The sequence below is a fragment of the Sphaeramia orbicularis genome, chromosome 7, assembly GCF_902148855.1.
Source record: "Sphaeramia orbicularis chromosome 7, fSphaOr1.1, whole genome shotgun sequence".
NCBI classification, from domain to species: Eukaryota; Metazoa; Chordata; class Actinopteri; order Kurtiformes; family Apogonidae; genus Sphaeramia; species Sphaeramia orbicularis.
The window spans coordinates 46,133,062-46,155,206 of NC_043963.1; the positions used below are offsets into that span (position 1 = coordinate 46,133,062).

General features: G+C 32.9%; 1 protein-coding gene across 1 annotated transcript in view; it reads left to right on the forward strand.

Annotated features, from left to right (window-relative positions):
• The first annotated feature begins 10,433 nt into the window (after positions 1-10,433).
• Positions 10,434-22,145, forward strand: part of LOC115423169 (scavenger receptor cysteine-rich type 1 protein M160-like) — a 50,628-nt gene continuing 38,916 nt past the window's right edge. The window contains exon 1 of the mRNA XM_030139910.1: positions 10,434-10,501. Within this exon, the coding sequence (XP_029995770.1) occupies positions 10,447-10,501 (55 nt within the window). The 5' untranslated portion in view covers positions 10,434-10,446. The remainder of the gene's footprint in view (positions 10,502-22,145) is intronic.

Below are 22,145 nucleotides of genomic sequence, written 5' to 3' on the forward strand. Positions count from 1 at the left end.
TTCACAAAAAATGTGAATAACTTGAACAAATACAAACAATCTGAAATATCTTAGGAGAAATAAGTGCAATTTTACCAACATTCTGCCTGTTACTAATTATTGTGTGTATTTATAGACACTGTGATCTGTAAGTTGTAATCACATGTGTAAATGAGAAGGTGATGCACAGTATTGTTAAAACACTAAACATTCCCAGACCGCTGGAGGAGCTACACAAAAGTTTTTAAATGTTTAAAAACTATTCTTGCTTTTTGAGGATCTGAGAAGAGGAAGTTTTTCCTCCCCACTGTCACCGTGTTTGGTCCTGCAGGATTCTGTTGGCGTCTGTGAACGGGTTTAGACCAGATCTAAATGTAAAGTGTCATGAGGTAACTTTTGTTATGGTGCTATATAAATAAAATTTGATTAACTGATTGGTTCAAAAATTAAAACCATAGAAAAATGAGTTGTAAAGTAACAGACTGTTTGATACTGCAGAGGAGGAAAAAAACTGAAATCTACAAATGTAAGCATTGATTCACCTGTCACATTCCTATTTGGCATCTTTTAACAGTTGCATACCTTAGAGGGGTGTCAAACTCATTTTAGTTTAGGGGCCAAATGATCTGAAGTAAAATAATAAGAGATAAGACACGCCTTTGTTAGTCCCACAAAGGGAAATTCCAGGTTTACAGCAGCAAAGTATAAAAGCACACCAGAGCAAAAGAAGTGCAAAATCAAAAATAAAGACAAATCAAAAGTTGAAAAAGCTATTATTAGCTATTATAGGCTACGATTTACAGCTGTGCACATACTGATCATGCCACAGGATGGATAGGGATATGGTTGATTGCGCAGTTTATTGCACATATAATAATTAGTGGTATGTAAATGCAAAGTAATGTGTGGGTGTAGCCTTAATTTTTAAAATGTTTCTAATTTTATGAATGCTGACACTTTACTTCTTACCCAGGGACAACAGTTGAAAAATAGTTTTTTTACTAATTTCATTTCATCTATTTATTTATTTCAAACATGCAAAGAAAAATAATACAAAACTAAGCAAATTAAGACATAAACAAAATAGCATTTAAATGGACAGAATCTATCTTCAAGCACATACGAGTCTGAATATTACATGGTCAAAAAGGAGTAGGAAGAAGTATAAACTTAGACTACTAATACTGACACATTCACAGAAATGTTCATTAATGTGTACTGTCCCTGCTAAACAAACAAACAAACAAATAAATATGGTGGAGTGTCAGGTGGTGACTCTGCTTGGTGGTAATAGGAGCATTAGCGTTAGCATTAGCGTTAGCATTAGCGTTAGCATTAGTGTTAGCATTAGTGTTAGCATTAGTGTTAGCGTTAGCTCCGGTGTTCGTACTAGCCTCCATGTGTTTGTCATTTAGGTGGTACCAGAGGCTTGAATAACTGCGGTGGTATCCAGACTCTATCAAACTCTTTCTGGCACAGTTTGAACACAACAGTGCTTTTATCTAGTTTTCCATCCTTCCATTTTTTAACCCTGTAAAGTCTGAACCATTAAATCATTGACAGAAAATTCCAGTTCTTTGAAACTGGAGCCTTTATCGGTCCTTCTGAGCAACCCCTCCAAAAATATTTTAAATATCAATTTCCATGTATGAGTTTCAATTTTGTATCATATTTGATACATTGGGTCTCAATGCTCAAATTTTATTTCTGAACAAACAAAAACATAATATAACACAAACATATCTAACAGATTGGTAATTCCTTTTCGAAATGGTCAAAGTTCTGCCTCCTTCCTCATTAATGACAGTCTTGTAGTGTCACTGGAAAGGCCTCTGGTGAATGAATTCCTCCCCCCCGGTGGATTATCTGTGTATTGCATGTATCTAATTGTATACGTCAGGTTTTTCAAGACAAAAAATATCACACTGATCATGTAGAGGGCTTCAAAACTCATGTATCAAATATGATATGTTTGGCGTTATAGGGTTAAATATAAATCTTCCATCCACTGGGCCAAGCAACGCCATCTCATCCTTGTCTTCTTCTGTTATTTATTGTCCAAACGTTGCCTCTTCCACTTGTTCAGTGCATCGGTTTGATCGGTATGATAGAAACCCATGACCTGAGAAACGTTCTGTGTTGTCTGGAGTGTAAAAATAAAATGCGATTAAATGCATTATTTTATAAAATTGCGGTTTTTTTTTTTCTTATAATTAATTAATCAACATTAATGCATACAAATCCCAGCCCTAATTATAATGCATAAATAATGTAAACTCTAGATTTTTCTGTAGTTTTAGAGTGAAAAAAGTTAAGTCACATTATGAACATTTTTACATTTACAAACTATCCTTTAAAAAAGGTAAATAACAGGAACAACCATGAAAAAACTGAAATTTCTTAAGCAAAATATGTGCAGTTTTAACAATATTATGCCTCTGTTTATCATTTACACATGTGCATTACAACTTACAGATCACAGTCGATCTACAAATACACAAAACATTAAAAACAGGCAAAATATTGTTAACATCATATTTACTTCTTTTAAAATATTTAATGTTTTTCATATATGTTCAGGTTATTCACATTTTTTGTGAAAGCATAGCTTTTATATGTAAACATTTTCATAGAATTGTGATGCTTGTTTTTTTTTTACACTAAAACAAAGAGAAAAACTTGGAATTGTCATTATTTATAGGTTACTATGATAATATTTTATTGATCCGTCCCACTTGAGATCAAATTGGTCTGTATGTGGAACCTGAACTAAAATAATTGTTAATATCTTCAGTGTGATTTTTACATTTCACAAATTCATCCCGTGGACCGAACTGGACCCTTCGGTGGACCGAGTTTGGCCCAAGGGCCTTATGTTTGACACCCCTGCCTTAAATAAACACTTTTCCACCATAAAGTCCCGCTGTCAACACTGGCGACGTTGCAGACTCAAGGATACTTCAAAATGAGTGATGTTCAGCATTTTGGGGTAAAGTAGTTTATGTCAGTAACGGGCCTCCTCTGAAACCACCAAACCACAGCTCTCATCAGCTCTGGCATGTTTTTCATTTGGCACCTGTGACCACATTCAACATCCAGACAGCATGTACGTCCTGGGCGCATGAAGCTGCCACAAAGTTTATCTCAAGGTTGCAACTTATTTTAGTTGCAAAAAATGTGTCAGTTTAACCCTTTATATCAGGGCTGTCAAACTCATTTTGGTTCAGGGGCCATATTCAGCCCAATTTGATCTCAAGCGGGCCAGACCAGTAAAATAATGACATAATAACCTATAAATAATGACAAATCCAAGTTTTTCTTTTTGTTTTAGTACAAAAAAACCTAATTAAATTATGAAAATATTTACATTTTACAAAAAAGATGTGAATAACCTGAAAAACAGAAATTTCATTTGAAAAATTAGTGCAATTTTAACAATAATATACCTTGACTTATTATTTATACGTGTACATTACACACAATGTTACATAAACATTTGGTAACAGGCAGAATATTGTTAAAATTTTGGAGTTTGGAACTAAAATTTGAACACTTCCTACAATATTACATCTCTTATTATTAACACAACTCCAGATCACAGTGGATCCATAAAGGCACAAAACATTTAGTAACAGGCAGAATATTATTAAAATTGCACATTTGGGGTTGTTCATCTTTGTTTTTATTTATGTATTTATTTGCATTTTATTGTGAAAGAATAGTTTTGTAAATGTAAATATTGTCACAGTGTAATGTTATTTTTTTCACTTCAATTTTTTCCACAACACAAGAACAGATTAACTCTTTCATGCATGAATAATGAGAACCTTAATCAAGATTTTTTTCCCAGAGTGGTTTTCATTCCTCTTAGGGCATGATCCCCCCCAAAAAACCAATGCGATTGAATTTTTTTTATGAACCTATTTTTCATGGAGTTACAAAGATGTACACTCACCGGGACACCATGTGTTTAATTTTAGAAACAAAAAAACCTGTATTTACTGATATACTGTGTGAAAACTGTGAAATAAATGCATGTTTACTGCTGCTAATCTGATGTTTTCTCACATTTTAACACACTCTAATACTAGTCATTACTCACTTCATGGAGATAATTTGCAAAAAAAAACAACTTTTTGTTTAAAAAAGCAACAAAAAAAAAACCCTGTTAATTACAGTCTAATAATTTGCAGGTTTTTTTAAAAAAAAATTTCCACTCAAACATGTTAGTGAAGATCAGGTTTATCTAAAACAGCAAAGTTACAGTAATGGTATGAATGTCAGTGTATTATGGGATGGTGCATAAGCGTCTACTGTGTCGGCTGATATGGAACTAAAACAACAAACTCCATGAATATACAAGAGAACACCTTTGAACAACTGTCCACTGTAGTGACCACTACGCATGAAAGGGTTAAAAAGACATAAAAACAGCTGTACAATTAAAAACAGTGAAATAAAAATACCAAGTAAAACAACTGAATAGACACGATAATACATTTAAAATGGAATGTTTGAAAGTGCTAGGACGGGAGGTGCTCTCTGAAGAGCTGGGTCTTCAAGAGCTTCTTAAAGATAAAGGCAGAGACGCCCCTGTTCTGGTAGTACTCAGTAGATCGTTCCACGTAAGAGCCTGGATTGTCTTGTACAGGGTTTTGGGACTGCCAGACGACATTCCCTAGACCAGCGGAGTGGTCATGGGGCAACATAAGCTTTTATCAGTGCATCTCAGTGGGTAGGAGCAGACCCACACTGTAAAAAATCCTCTTGTTTTTACGGAAAAAAACTGGCAGCTGTGGTTTCCAGAACAATACAGTAAAAAAACACATCCAACTGTATTCCTATTTACAGAGTAACATGTAGATTTAACATTTTAGACATGTAGATTTAACATTTTAGACATGTAGATTGAACATTTTAAACATGTAGATTGAACATTTTAAACATGTAGATTGAACATTTTAGACATATATATTTAACATTTTAAACATGTAGATTTAACATTGGATTTAAATGGTAAATGGACTGCACTTATTTAGCACATTTTCTCCACCTTCATGTTGTCCAAAGCGCTTTCCAAATCCACCAGGTCCAACTGGGAACAATTTAGGGTTCAGTGTCTTCCATGGACACTTTGACATATGGAAAGTCAGAGCCAGGATTCGAACCACCAACCCTTTGGTTATTGGACGAGCTGCTCTACCAACTCTACCAACCCACTCATTTACACGTTGAAAATGTTAAATTGTTAAATGTTTACTTTTTTTTATATAACTTTTTTATTAAAAAAAAAAAAAAAAAAAAGAGAAAAAAAAGCAAATATGCCGTTATTTCAACATTATGGTCTTGCAATTTAAACGGCACCACTATGTTTTTCAATTTACAGTTTTATTTTCTAAAACCAATAGAAATACATCATTTCTACACACAAATCTGGTTTTGTTCACATACTCTTCCTGTAAAAACTACAGCTATATTTGATTCAATCGTTAACACAAAAATCTTTTCAAATAAACAACTTTGCATTGTATTGTCACTTACAGTTTTTTATGTTGCAATTTTACAACTCTACAGTCATTTTTTACAGTGCACTGAGAACTTTGCTGGCTGCTCATATGATGGCTTGTGTGCGTCATTTGAAAACAAAATACCATTTTGAGAAGAAATAACATTTTTTTAATGTAAAGTTTCATTTTACAGGAGAAATGAAGGGTTTTCCCCATTGTGTGTATGTGTGTGTGTGTTTTTATTTGTGTGTAGAGTTCTGAGAGTATGAGGCATGCTTTCAGAAAATGTGTGTAAACAATCACGAAAAACTGTAACCTAATAATCATCTACAGTGGTGTGCAAAAATATTACAACACTTGTCAAATCTTAAGAAACTGGTGGTTTATTTTGTTCTCAGAGTCTGAATTTCACTTTTTTGCCACTGCAAAGGTAAAGACAAAGGTACTGAGAATATTTCACCTACAAATGTATCAGTCCAGTCCTTTTTTTTTTTTACATTTTACTCTAATATTCAGTGTGGCCCCCCTTGGCAACAATCACCGCAGCACATCTTTCTGGCATTGTGTCGATGTATTTTCTGAGAGTTTCAACCTCAATGTTTTTTCACCCTCTCAGAAGCTCATTCCAGAGAGTTTCCTTAGAGATTCCTTCGTTTGTTGCCAAGGGGGGTAACAGCTAAATACTAGAGTAAAATGTAAAAAAAAAAAAAAATGACTGGACCAGTTTCTTCACTTTCTGAGACCAGATGATGTCATTTTTAATGAAAGAGGACTAATGCCATCTAGTCCATGGGCCAGATGAGACGTTGGTACCACTCAAGGTGGCAAAGGTTGCTTATACTTTTTGAAAAGATACATGTCTGTAGTCAACATTTTGGTATGATAACCTAGTAACACTTTACTTGAAGGTCTAGTTTATAATGCATTAAGCGCACATTCATAAGACATTATAATGCATTTATAATGCATTATAACAGTCATTACAACAGTTTATGATCATGTACAACAACTTATACCAAGGTTAATAAAGTATTATAAGTGTAGGCATAATGTATTATAAATTCAGCGCTCATAATGTTTTATACCTCCACACCAAAGCACTGCGAAGGAATTTATTTTTTCAGGTAGAGAACTTTTATTAGGTTTTGTCACTGGTCCCTATACCCATCTATTTTAGGGATTTCATATTTATTAAAAAAAAAAAAAAAAGTATGTGTTTGAATTCACAAAGATTTAGAGCTGACACATTATTTTTTATTTATGTACAAAGCTACATGTAACATTTCTATTTACTGTCTCTGTTCTTTTGATGTTTTGTTTTTGCAAAGTAAAGAGTTTTTAAGAACACTTTGATGTATAATTTTGGACTTCCACTTAACTCAGAACCAGCAGATACTGCTCATACGTCATCATACTTATGTTATAATATCATCAGTCCTCCTGTAACTTATTACTCATGTTTCTAAGGCATTATTCAGTTTCAGAAACTACATGTCACAGCAGTTCTCTGTGTCTTTATAACTGGCTACAGTTCTGATGGTTAGAATGTGTTCTGTAACCCAGGACCTGAGATTCTTCCTACAAACACTGTTGTCACTTTGGCATGGATGTATAAAACATTATGAAAGCTGAATTTATTATACATTCTGCCTATACTTATAATACTTTATTAACCTTGGTATAAGTTGTTGTACATGATCATAAACTGTTGTAATGACTTTTATAATGCATTATAAATGCATTATAATGTCTTATGAATGTGCGCTTAATGCATTATAAACTAGACCTTCAAGTAAAGTGTTACCCATAACCTTTCTGGAGTCACGGCTAAATTACTGTTTTCAACTGTTAAAGTCCCCCACCCCCATTGAAAAAATGCGTTTTTGACACTGGTGCCTATCTTGGTATTGGCCCTGATTAAGAACATATTTCAGTGTTTTATAGTAATTTGTTTGGTATCATTTTAAAGGGGACACTCTGGGCATTCATTCCAGCTCTTTTGTGAATACTTTTGACAAGTACAGTAGACACTGGAGCTCTTCAAACTTTTAGTCACACAATTTCTCCTACCATTTTCGCCTAAATCATCTCTTTTCTTTTAGTCCTGTGGCATCAGGAAGCATCAGAGATACAAAATACAAACACTGCAATACTGGTATGACTCTAAGGATTCAGGAAATGTATAATTTACCCATATTTTCTCACTGTGGGAGTGTGATTTTCAGCCAAGTGTCAGGCAGACAGTTATTCTAAGAAAGCAGAACACACCTTAAGATGGGGCCGCCGATCCTGTCAGCTGACATATGGCGGCTGCGTGTTAGTGACACATGTAGCGTCGCATTGTGTAATAACGATGCAATATGTAATAATGTAATACTTTTTCACCTCACTGTGTAACAACGCCACATTTTGTAATTAAATGCCCCATTCTGTAATAAAATTTTTGAACGCATTTTAGAACAAGAAAAGCACTCGGAGAGCACAGACCTCCGCCAAGACAGACTGGGCCCCCCCACCCACCCGATAACCACCAAAATGTAATCATTTGTTCCTTGTGCCAGTATCAACATTTCCACCTGTTATGAAATATTTTGTGTATTTATAATCCACTGTGATCTGTAAGTTATAATGTAAATGTGGAAATGACAAACTAAAGCATAATAGTGTTAAAATTACAATTTGTTTTTAGTTTGTTAATGTTATTCACATTGTTTGAAAGGATAGTTTGTAGATGTAAACATTTTCATCATGTAATTTTACTTTTTTCACTGTAAAACATAGAGAACTAGAAGCACTCGGAGAGTGCAGACCTCCGCCAAGGCTGATCAGTGGCCCCCCCCCGTGGGCCCCCCCACCCCCGATCACCACCAAAATTTAATCATTTCTTCCTTATCCCATTTCCAACAAACCCTGAAAATTTCATCCAAATCTGTCCATAACTTTTTGAGTTATGTTGCACACTAACGGACAGACAAACAAACAAACAGACAAACAAACAAACCCTGGCAAAAACATAACCTCCTTGGCGGAGGTAAAAATTTGGAGTTGACATTATTTATATATTATTCTGTTATTATTTTACTGGTCTGGCCCACTTCAGATCAAATTTAGCTGAATGTGGCCCCTGAACTAAAGTTTGACACCCCTGTTTTAAAGAATGAGTGGATGGAGATATCCGAAAAGGCCCGAGTGACGTTTCGGTTTGTTATGTGATAATTCGGCTATCGCTGGGGTTTTATAAATTATAAATTAAAAAAAAAATGTGTGATGAAAGTCATACGCTGCTTTAAGGTGGCTCCTCTGCAGTTATACTTTAAAGTTATTTTTCCATTACAATAATGTAATGTTTGGTGTTTTTATGAATGTATATATACACGTCTATAATTTCTGTAATTTGGCAGTTTGGGATAAATAAAGAATATCTATCTGTCTGTAATTAAGAATACAGATAAGGTTTTGATTCAGGCGTTATTTCCAAAACACACAACTGTGTAATGGAGGAAAAGATGCACATGTAGGCTCAAAAAAGTCTGATTCTGACCAAATATAAATTAAGTTTGTGATCTTGTGCTTGACTCTAGGCCTTAATGTAACATATGATACACACTAAAGTTGATGGAATGCTGAAAAAGTTTTAGTTCTTTGTATTCACTGCACATTTCATACAAACAGACAATGTAAGAACAGCTTTTAAGCACTTGTTCTTCATGCACATATGTTCCTTATGGTTTTTGACTGGAAAGGCGATAGATCCAGACCCCTGTTCTGACTCAGGAATGGAGTTTTAGGTCAATTAAATCCAAAGATTTGACAGTTTTGAAGATATAGACCACAGGTGTCTGAACCGGTCGAACTGGCCCACCAAAGGGCAAAAATTATACTGAAAATATTCACAGTCATTTTAGTTCGGGGGCCACATTCAGCCCAATTCAATCTCAAGTGGGTCAGACCAGTAAAATACAATCACAATAACCTATAAATACTGAAAACTACAACTGTTTTAGTGTTAAAAAGTAACACTACATAAAAATGTTTATATTTACAAAGTACCCTTTACAAAAAATGTGAATAATCTGAAATGTCTTAAGAGAAATAATAATAATAAGTGCATTTTTAATAATGTTCTGCCTGTTATTATATGTTTTGTGTATTTGTAGATCCACTGTGGTGGTAAGTTGTAATAGACATGTGTAAATGATAAGCAGAGGTGTACAATTTTTAAAATTGTGGTTATTTTTCTTAAAAAGTCTCAGTTTGTTCATAGTTGATCATATGATTCACATTTTTTAAGGATAATTTATAGATGTTGACATTTTCATATGGTAATTTTACTTTTTTCACTCTAAAATATGAGAAAAGTTTGGAGTTGACATTATTTGTATATTATTATGTTATTATTTGACTGGTCCGGTCCACTTCAGATCATATTGGGCTGAATGTGGAACTGAACTTAAATGACTTTGACACCCCTGATCTAGACAACGAGCCGACCTGAGTTTACAAAGAGCAGTGGTGTGTGAGAGCTGCATTTGTAAACATCTTAATCTTTTTTTTTTTATTGCTTCTAAAATGTTAATAAATAAACAGTGAAGAAGACTCTGAATCTTCACAGAGCTTTTTTCTACCAGTAGTCCAAAACCTGGAATCAAAGCTCATACATACGTACGCATAAAGAGTGCAGAAAACTGGTGACATCTATATCATCACATAAAAAAATGTGTTTTTGTTCCTCTGACTGAAAATTACAGTCCGTCTCCTGTAAGTAACTGAAGATACTGTATAATATTTCATCGTGTCAATGTAATAAATTATTTCTTTTTAATTAGTCAAAGTGTGCTGTAAGTGTTCCTGGGTCCCACACCTTATTTTTGGCGGTATATGGGTGGGTACACCCTGCAGCAGTATAAACATGAGCAGATCATTTCTCTGCTTCACTGTAAGTCATGAGTCTGCAGTGACGATGTGGTCCCTCCTTCTCCTCTGCTTCACTTTCATTGAACCGGTGGTTTTACAAGGCAAGTCACAGCTCTTCTCATTATTTGCATCTTTATGTTTGTCATGTTGTCTGCAAAACGCAAAATAATTAGCCTTTATGTTTAGACATTAACAGAACATGGGAAATCCAGATATTGAACAATCCTTAAGAGAGTTCACAAACTTTTCCTGCAAAACTTCAATATGAAATGTTGTAACATCTACATTTTCAACCGACTTGTCTGAACCCAGAAGTATTTTCAGCAAAATATGATTGAAACCAGAGTGTCAAGTCATTTTTAGTTCAGGGACCACATACAGACTAATATAACTTCAACTGAGATTATAGATACTGATAATTCCTCATGTTTCTCTGTGTTTTAATGCAAGAAAATGTTAACAAAATCATGAAAATGTTAAAATGTCTACATTTACAAATATTCCTTTCGCAAAAAATAATGAACAACCTGAACAACCTGAAATTTCTCAAGAAAAATACATGCAATTTTAACAATATTCAGGGTTTGTATGGGTGCTTGAAATCATTGAAAATGCTTGAATTTCAATAGTCGCTTTTCCATTGGACATCTGCACAAAACTTTACCGATATTTACTAAATGTCGAAAAAACAGAAGTGCGTAATGTCGTTTTTTCCATTAATTCACAAATGCGATGATTTGTTTATTTACTATCGTGAGCTGACATGAGAAGTCATTCCATAAACATGGTGACGAACGTAAATATGGTGTTGATTTACAGATATATTCATTATTATTATGTATTACCCCTCTATCTCGTACAAAATTAAAAAAAGTTTGGGTTTCCTGGTGTGTCCACACATACCGCGACATGTTTCTTTTTCTTCTTCGCTTGTTGTAACGTCTGTCAACATCCAGTTTTTATAATTCACCTGATTCTAGTCGCGAAAAAAGGTCTTTCCACTGCAGTTTTGTGTGATATACCATTTGTGCAACGCCTGAAAAACCACCTCTGGCCAGTGCAAAATGTTTTAATCGAAAAATTAGACTTTTGGCAAAATTGTCATTTTTCCATTACACTGTAAAAAAAAAAAACATAAAAAAACAGTATTATTCCAGCAGCTGGGGCGCCAAAAAAATACTGTTAAATAATGGAAAATAACCATCTCATAAAAATACAGTAATTCTCTATAATTAAAATACAGTTTTTTGCCCTAACTTTACATGAGATTTTGCATATTTTTTTGACTTTTTAATGTTTAATAAAGAATATTTACATGTATTAAAACAATTAAATTACCTATAAATATATATACAAATAATTTTCAATGACACTAAGTTGTACAATCCACTGATAAAAACTGTATTTGGACAGTTTATCAGTGCTTATACATGTTATACATTCACCAAAATACATTTATTCAACATTTTTGTTGTGAAACCTCCCGTAATTACACAAGATATTTGTCAATTAACAGACAAGTCTTGTTAAACTTACAGAACAAATACTTCTGTTACAGTTGATTGTCAGTAATTTTGTCTCATTTCATTTATTTATTTTTTTACAGTATTAAACTTTAAATTAACAGTTTAATCTCATAAATAGAAAATACATTTTTGTGAAATTACGGTACATTTGCAAATGTATTTTAACTATTTTTCCGTGAAAAAAAAATCTTAAAAAATGGAAATTATTTGGTTATTCACAGTTACAGTTTTTTCATGTTATTTCACATTTGACATGTGAAATCGCAGTCTATTTTTGTAATTTCATTGATATTTTCCTGTATCTTAAAAATACAGGAAAAAATCTGTAAAATAAACAGTAAAAATTCTGTTAAATTAGGTTTGTTTTTTTTTACAGTGTAGGTAAATTTTTATGTGCAAGTTATATTTGTGCAATTTGAGGGTCAATGGAAAAGCGACTACTGTTGTGTTTTCAAGGCCTGGAAAGTGCTTGAAAGTGTCAGCAATTATAACTCTGTGATGTAATTAATTGATTTATTTTTCATATGAACTCAGCCAGGTTAGATGGCGAGCTGGAGCTACTTACAGAGACGTGATACATTTTGAAAAATAAAATCTTTACATCAAAAAAGAAAATTAGCGGGTGCTCTGAGGTCAAATTCCTGGTACATTTTAATGTGTCTGAAGAACGCCAAGTGGCTTCCCTTTTTTATAGAAATAACATTGTGTTCTTGTTTAACTTCTACATTTTTTGCTGTTATGAAGCATAATTTTAAATGTTTATAGCATAACACACTGTACATCACGGGTGTCAAACATGCGGCCCAGGGGCCAAAACCGGCCCACCAAAGGGTCCAGTCTGACCCCTGGGATGAATTTGTGAAATACAAAAATTACACTGAAGATGTGAATCATTTTAGTTCAGGTTCCACAAACAGACCAATTTAATCTCCAGTGGGTCTGATCAGTAAAATACAATCATAATAACCCATAAATACTCACAACTCCAAATTTTTCTCTTTGTAAATGTAAACGTTTTCAAGTCATTTTATTGTATTTACACTAAAACAAACTATCATTTCAGAAAAACACGAATAATCTGAACAAATACGAACATTTTGAAATGTCTGAAGTGTAATTTTGAAAAAATAAAGGAAGGTCCGCACAACCTGTGAGCTCCCAAACCATTTATTCACTGACGTTTCGGACCGAGGCCCTTCATCAGACTGAGGTCCTCAGTTTGATGAAGGGCCTCGACCCAAAACGTCACTGAATAAATGGTTTGGGAGCTCACAGGTTGTGCGGACCTTCCTTTATTTTTTCATGGTTAACTTTTTGGGATCCTGCACACCTCTAATTTTGGATGTGCGTGTCGTTTACCTTTTTTCATGAAGTGTAATTTTACCAATATTATGTCTGTTATTAAATATTTTCTGTATTTGTTGATCCACTGTACGTTGTAGTTTACATGTATAAATGATAAACTGAGACATAATATTGTTAAAATTGCACTTAGTTTTCTTAAGAAATGTCAGTTTGTTTTTTAAAGGATAGTTGGTAGATGTAAACATTTTCATCACGTAATTTTACTTTTTTGCTCTAAAACATAGAGGAAAGTTTGGAGTTGACATTATTTATATATTATTATGTTATTATTTCACTGGTTCAGCCCACTTCAGATCATATTTGGCTGAATGTGGCCCCTGAACTAAAATGAGTTTGACACTCCTGATGTACATCATTGTGTTTAAAAGTGAAAAAAATAATCCTGACTGTATGCATTCCTGTGGGTATGTATTTTAACCCAGCAATAAGGTGCTGTGCTGTAAAAATTTGAAAATGACCCTTAAAAGTGCTTGAAGTTGACATTGAAAAATGTGTGTGAACCTTGAACATTATGCCTCAGCTTATAATAATAATAATAATAATAATGATAATAATAATAATAATAATAATAATAATAATAATAATGGATTTGATTTATATAGCGCCTTTCTAGACACCCAAAGCGCTTTACATTATTTACATCATTATCATTTACACATGTGCGTTACAGATGAGGTACGGAACATTTAATAACATAGTATAATATTGATAAAATCTTCCAGTTTGGAATTAAGAGTTGTCGTTATTTATAGGTTATTCTACTATTGTTTTACTGGTCTGACTCAAACTGGCTGAAAATGACTTTGACACCCTTGACTGTTAATTTCTTCAGTGTAAATTTTGTACTTTGCAAATTCATCCCACCGGCCAGATTGGAATCTGTGGACGGGCCAGTTCTAGCCCATGGGCCGTATGTTTGACACCCCCGACGTGAACCATCAAAAGTAACCAACTTATTTTTTAGAATAACTTGTTGATACACACATAAGAGTGTTTTAATATTGTCAGTAATCTATCATCAGTGTATAGTCACATTTAAATAAACTGCGTCGATCAGTGGTACAGGACGACATCAAAGAATAGAATAGAATAGAATAGAATAGAATAGAATAGAATAGAATAGAATAGCCTTTATTGTCATTGTGTGTAGACCCAATAATAAAAGGTAAATGTACACATAATTCCCCCTGGGATGTACCTAACAATGACCTCAGATAAATGCAAAAAAATTATACTCTTGCTCTGATCCATCCCAAAATTAAGGAATTTTTAATGAAATATTTGGGCCAAAAATAGGAACAAATTTAGGACAGGAAAAACTACCTAGGTGTCAGTGCATTTTATCTTGAAAACATGGCTGTAAATGGTCTTATATACCGCTATAAATAAAGACACTGTGTTAAATTTGATGATCCTAGTGTTTTTTTTTAATCCAGACATGCAGGTTTTTCATGAATCGGCAGTCTCATTCAAGGTTTCGCGCATAACCCATTGCGTCCACCAGCATTACATGCAGACCCTGCCCAGTTAAATGCATACACATTGCGAGTGATTTTGTAACAGTGGTCATTTTTGTCAAACACTCTGCCTTGCATAAGTAGTTCAATTCCCTAAATGTACCTGTGAGAGAATAAAAAGATATTCGAAAAAATTGTAGCGTGTAATTTTCTTGTCCTTTTTACTGTGTTACATGCGGAATTTTGTATAAAAATAATATAAATATAATAATGTATTTTTTCTGAAAAATAATTCCTCTTTTATCTCAGTAAATACTTATTTTTAAAATAGACCCAAAGTGCGTCCAAACTTGCTTCATAACATTAGTCTACATCTGGTTTGAATTTTTAGCCCCCACGTCCTGTTTTTAGGACCAGTTTAATAGAAGCACCCACATAAAAAATTACAGAAACAAAAATGAGATTAGAAAATAGAATATACGTTTTACAATTTCACAAATTAACATAAGAATAGAGCTAAGTAGAATGAAAAAATGGGAAAGATATGAATAGATGCAAATTTACTGAATTAACGGTATGTGACAATATGTATACTTATGAAGGATATTAACAGTATATACTGCCTAAAACTGTATGTATATAAAGCAGCACGCTTGTAAAAAAAAAAAAAAAAAAGAAAACAGTATGTATATAAAGCAGCATGTATGTAAAAAAAAAGAAAAAGAACACAGTATGTATATAAAGCAGTATTTTTATTTAAAAAAAAGAAAAAAGAAAACAGCAGGTATATAAAGCTGTATGATTGTAAAAAAAAAAAAAAAGAAAGAAAGAAAAAAAAGAAAAAGAAAACAGCATGTATATAAAGCAGTATGTTTGTAAAAAAAAAAAAAAAAAAGGAAAACAAAACTGTATGCATATAAAGCAGTGTGAATGTTAAAAAAATAAAAAAAATAAAAACAAAACAGTATGTATATAAAGCAGTATGTATGTAAAAAAAAAAAAAAAAAAAAAAAAAAAAAAAAAAGACAAAGAACACAGCATATTTATCTATGTAACGGTATGTGTATCTATAAACCAAGTCACAGTAATACACAAAAGTTTCATGTTCATTTCATTTTATAATGTGAAAAAAGTTACAGTAATTGAGGCAATTAAAAGTAATGGAATAGAAATATTCCATTACACTCTAGTGACCATAGTGAGGATAAAGCGGGTTCAGATATTGAATGAATAAACAAATGAGGAATAGAAATAAAATAGTTGCATAAAATGGAAATACTTGGGTGTAACTTTACCAAATTATTAATTATTTAGGAGACTTGATATAGTAAAGGTACATTTCTGAATTGCATCACAACTCTGGGATTAGAAAAATTAATTCACCTATGGAAAAAAAAAAAAAAAAACGATTACGCAAACCATTTTGCAGCCTGGCGCTCAGTTTGGGAAAGAGATTAAATTTAAAGAGATGAATGTGCAAGGATTTCTTTACAGTCTGTATTTACACCAGGTGTCCACTGCACTATTCACATACGGGTTAGAACAGCCTATGGAAGTATTTAGACCTATGAGTGGGAATATATTTAAACAACTTTGTACGGAGTGTCCTGACAGGTGCCTATAAATAAAATGTATTATTATTATTAATAATATTATTAATAATAATAATAATAATAATAATAATAATAATAATAATAATAATAATAACAACAATAATAAAATGGTAGAGACTGTGTGTAAATGTGTGTGTGTTCCAGAGGTTTCAAGTAACTAAGAACAAATACTTCATTACTTAACTTCAGTGGAAATTTTGGTTAGCTATATTTTACTGGAGTAATTATTTTTCAGACAACTTTTGGTAACATGTTACTTGAAGGTCTAGTTTATAATGCATTAAGCGCACATTCATAAGACATTATAATGCATTTATAATGCATTATAAAAGTCATTACAACAGTTTATGAACATGTAAAACAACTTATACCAAGATTAATAAAGTATTATAAGTGTAGACATAATGTTTTATAGATTCAGCTTTCATAATGTTTTATACATCCACACCAAAGCAGTGTGAAGGAATGTATTTTTTTAGGTGGAGAACTTTTGTTAGGTTTTGTCACTGGTCCCTCTACCCATCTATTTTAGGGAATTCATATTTATTAAAAAAAAAAAAAAAAAAAAAAAAGTATGTGTTTGAATTAACAAAGATTTAGAGCTGCCACATTATTTTTTTATTTATGTATAAAGCAACATGTAGCACTTCTATTTACTCTCTCTGTTCTTTTAATGTTTTGTTTTTGCAAAATAAAGAGTTATTAAGAACACTTTGATGTATAATTTTTGATTTACACTTTACTTAGAGCCAGCAGATCCTGCTCATACGTCATCATACTTGTGTTATAATATCATACAACTGATAATGTGTTATGTAATCCAGGACTTGAGATTCTTCCTACAAACACTTGTCACTTTGGTGTGGATGTAGAAAACATTATGAAAGCAGAATTTATAAAACATTATGCCTACACTTATAATACTGTATTAATCTTGGTATAAGTTGTTTTACATGATCATAAACTGTTGTAATGACTTTTATAATGCATTATAAATGCATTATAATGTCTTACGAATGTGCGCTTAATGCATTATAAACTAGACCTTCAAGTAAAGTATTACCAAACTTTTTACTTCTGCTCCTTACATTTTAAAAACAGCCTCATCTCTCCTATTTAATTCCGGCGCCATCCAGATAGAGTGAATGTGACTGTGGTTGGATCAGAAGTATAAACATGTACCATTCTGACACCCTATTGGTTTGTACACGATCCATCCCACCTGACTTTTTACACCATTCCAATACTTACATTCAACTAGTCCTCATATCTTCTGCTCCATAAACACATGTTAATGCTCAGTAGGACACAAATATGCTTCTTTAATACATATGCATTGGACTCAAATGCATTCATTTTCAATGGGCATATATGCGACTGAAACAGGTAGACTAGTGCATCCAAATGTTTCTGAATCACATGACATTTTCATGAGAAAACCAGAGAAAATGCCTTTGTAAAGATCTGCTTTTATGTCAAATATTTGAGTATAGTTTTAATTTATTACAAATTTGATTTTCTATACCTAATATTTGGAACCAATATTCACTTTTAAAGTCTCTGAGAAGCATATTTGTGTTACTTATGCAATAAATTATAGACATTTTTCAAATCTGCTTTTATATTTTTTTGTGTGTGTGCTTTTTGGCGTTTTATGTTGATATAGTCAGTTAAAGTGAAAAAATAATAGACAGATGAGATAGATGAAGTGCTGAAATAAAAGATACCAAACATGGGTATAGTGAACATTTCTTTATATAGTATATGAAGGTAAAATTAAAAGTACTCAAAAACGGCCAAAATAGGCTCAGACCACTAAGGGTTAACATTTTAATATAACATTATATTCATTATGACCTTTAGAAACATGTTTTTTGTGGAGGTGGGGTAGTGCACTATAGGCCCCTGTGGCACCGCCTACGCTTTTGTCCTAATGGTGTTTTTTCCCTTACATTTACTTTTCTATAGGGTGTTCCAATAAAATTAACATCATTTGAGATGTCCTTATCGGAGTGACTACATGGTCAGGATAAATGATACTTAATAGGATTTATTTTGGACATCAAATGTTTTATTCTACAAATTTCAAGTGAAAAATTCTGGGGGATGGTAATTTAAAATGACTTCTTTGGACTCTGACTAAACTTGGTTTACCGCCTCCTCTGAAACTGCTGTAAGTCCAGATCACAGGTGTCAAACATGCGGCCCGGGGGCCAAAACCGGCCCACCAAAAGGTCCAATCCGGCCCGCAAGATGAATTTGCAAAGTGGAAGTTAGGGCATCAAACTCAAAAATAATATAATAACCAATAAATAATGACAACACCAATTTTTCTCTTTGATTTAGTGCAAAAAACATTAAATTATGAAAATGTTTACATTTATAAACTATCCTTTAACAATAACATGTGAAGAACCTGAACACATACACTCTCAAAAATAGAGGTACGAGATCAGAACATTTATGTTCCTATAAGTACATTTTTTAAGAATGTTCTCTCAAAAGTACAATATTGGTCTTTAGGAGGCCAGAACTGCACCTTTAGACTATGAAAAAGGCTCCAAAGTTATGGAAATTACAAATGTGTACTATAAGGTTCCCTGCAGCATTAAAAATGTGTGTAGACCATGAGAACAGGCTGTAGGCTAGGAGAACTGAACAGTAGGACGAATTAGAGTTCAAACATTAGGCTTAGTGCATTATTTATTATATATCATACTGTAATTACTCTTTATTATATTTAATAATAATTTGTGTTTTAATTTAATAGCCCAATTAGCTCAATGATAATAGCCTAATAATTTTTTTAATCTTATCAGAACCTCTGATTATTGCCATAATCTCTGTTTGATCCAGTTTTCATTCACACCTTCATGTCTTGATGTCGCAGCTTGCCTATGCCGTTTTTTTTTTTTTTTTTTCTCAGTTAGGCCACTGGTTCAAACTTTAAACATCATGGCATTATCAACTATACGAGAGTTTTCTTTCTATGTAAAGTACTTAAGGTACAAAAATGGACCATTTCCAAAGGGTACAGAAATGTCTCTGAAAAAAGTACACCCCCAGCAACAAGCACTTGTACCCTTTTAAGTACAAGCTGGTACCTCTGTTTTTGAGAGTGTATGAACAACCTGAAATGTCTAAAGAAAATTAAGCGCAATTTTAACAGTTTTCTGCCTGTTATTAAATGTTTTGTACACTTTGCAGATCTGATCTGTAATGCATATGTAGAAATGATAAGTGGAGGCAGAATATTGATAATAAAATTGCACTTACCTTTCTAAACAAATTTCTTTTTTTTTCAGGTTTTTCACATCTTTTTTGTTTGGATAGTTTGTAAATGTAAATATTGGCATTATTGAATGTTATTTTTTTGCACTAAAATAATTTGGAATTGTAATTATTTATTGGCTATCATGTTATTATTTTACCGGTCCGGCCCGCTGCAGATTCTATCAGGCTGAATGTGGCCCACGGAAGAAAATGAGTTTGACACCCCTGGTCTAGATCCTTTTTTCTGACACAAACAGCCTTCCTCTTGAACCTTCTTATGCCACGTCCAAATTTGCTTTCCTGTTGGCACTTGTTTATGAAATTTTCTAACAAATTCACATCGTGCATTCACATTTGACTGAGTTTTGGCGTACTTCTATACACAGAACGTCTTTTCTTTTTTTTTTTTTCTAATCTTGTCTTGTCCAGTATCCTAACAGTAGAATGAGGCAGTAAACAGCATGTCTATTCCTGAAAGCAGAGCAATAAAAATGATTACACTTTTTTGAGCAAAAAGCGCAAACAAATTTCATACAAATTATTAGGTGATGAAATGATGTCAAATTTTGTAGACGCCCTGTACTTTAAGTAGTTTTAAAACCAGTACTTTTACACTTTTACTTGAGTAAAAAGCTTGAGCTGATACTTCAACTTCTACAGAAGTCTTTCTAAACCAGAGGTGTCAAACATGCGGCCTGGGGGGCAAATCCGGCCTGTCAAAGGGTCCAGTCTGGCCCCTGGGATGAGTTTGTGAAATGTAAAAATTACACTGAAGATATGAATCATTTTAGTTCAGGTCCTACATACAGACCGATTTAACCCTTTCATGCATGAATTATGAGAACCTTAGTCAAAATTTTTTTTCTTGAGTGTTTTTATTCCTCCTTGGGCATGAGTTCTTTTTTTTTTTTTTTCACTGAGTTCCAAAAGTGTCCGTGCATTATATTTTTGAAGCAAAGAAACGTGTTTAAATCCCAATATCAGAACGTGATATGAAAACAATGACATAAAAACATTTTTAATGCTGCTAATCTGATGTTTTCTCACATTTTAACATATTCTAATGCTAGTTATTACTCACTTCATGGAGATAATATGCAAAAAAAAAAAAGTCTAACAATTAACAGCTGATTTACATTTAAACATGTTAGTGCAGATCAGGTTTATCAAGAACAGCAAAGTTACAGTAATGGTATGAATTACAGTGTATGGGATGATGCATAGGCGTTCACTGTGTTGGCTGATATGGAACTAAAACAACAAAACCCATGAATATACAACAGTTTTGAATAACTGTCCACTGTAGTGACCGCGATGCATGAAAGGGTTAATCTCGAGTGGGTCCGATCAATAAAATACTATTATAATAAACTATAGATACTCACTAATCCAAATTTTTCTCTTTGTAAATGTAAACATTTTCATGTCATTTTACTGTATTTACACTAAAACAAACTATCATTTAACAAAAACGCGAATAACCCGAACAAATATGAACATTTTGAAATGTCTGAAGTGCAAGTTTACCAATATTCTGCCTGTTATTAAACGTTTTGTGTATTTGTAGATCCACTGTGATCTGTAAGTTGTAATTTACACGTGTAAATGATAAACTGAGACATAATATTGTTAAAATTGCACTTAGTTTTGGTAAGAAATTTCCGTTTCTTCATGTTAATCACATTGTTTTAAAGGATACTTGGAAGATGTGAACATTTTCATTGCATTGTTTTACTTTTGTCGCTCTAAAATATAGAGAAAAGTTCAGAGTTGACATTCTTTACATATGATTCTGTTCTTTTTTCACTGGTCCGGCCCACTTCAGATCATATTTGTCTTAATGTGGCCCCTGAACTAAAACACCCCTGGTCTAAACCCTAGTATCTGGACTTCTACCTGAGTATAAATGTGAATACTTTTGACATCTGTGGTGTGTACACATTAATGCCGTTCACATCTGGATGTTGTTGATATTTGTCCTGGATGACAATCGTTCTGTGACAGAGGCTTTTAAAACACTTTTAAACCTCCACAGTCTCACCTGTAATATAAGAAATAATTCAATAATCGTCATTAGACCGTAACTCATGTTACTCCGGCTTTTCCTTCCATGTTACAGACAAGACAGTGAGAGTCTGCTGGACAGTCCCTGTGTTTTTAAATGACTGTGACCTCAACTAGATTAGCACTTTAACAACTGTCAAACTTTACTTTTATTACTGAATTATTGTTTATTTTTAATTCATTATCACCAGTGTTTTAAACCTGTTTTCATTCATGGTATGTGCTGCTGACCTTTGATCAGGTCGCCCTTGGAAAAGAGAGCTCGATCAAAATGGGACTCTATGTGCTTAAATAAAGGTATAATAATGAATAAATAAATAAATAAATAAATAAATAAAGATAAAAAACAACAACAAAAAAACAATTTGTGGTGGAAATAGCAGACCACCTGTTACATGCTCCCTCATGTACAAATAGACTCATTTTATTCTAAATATCAGGCCACAA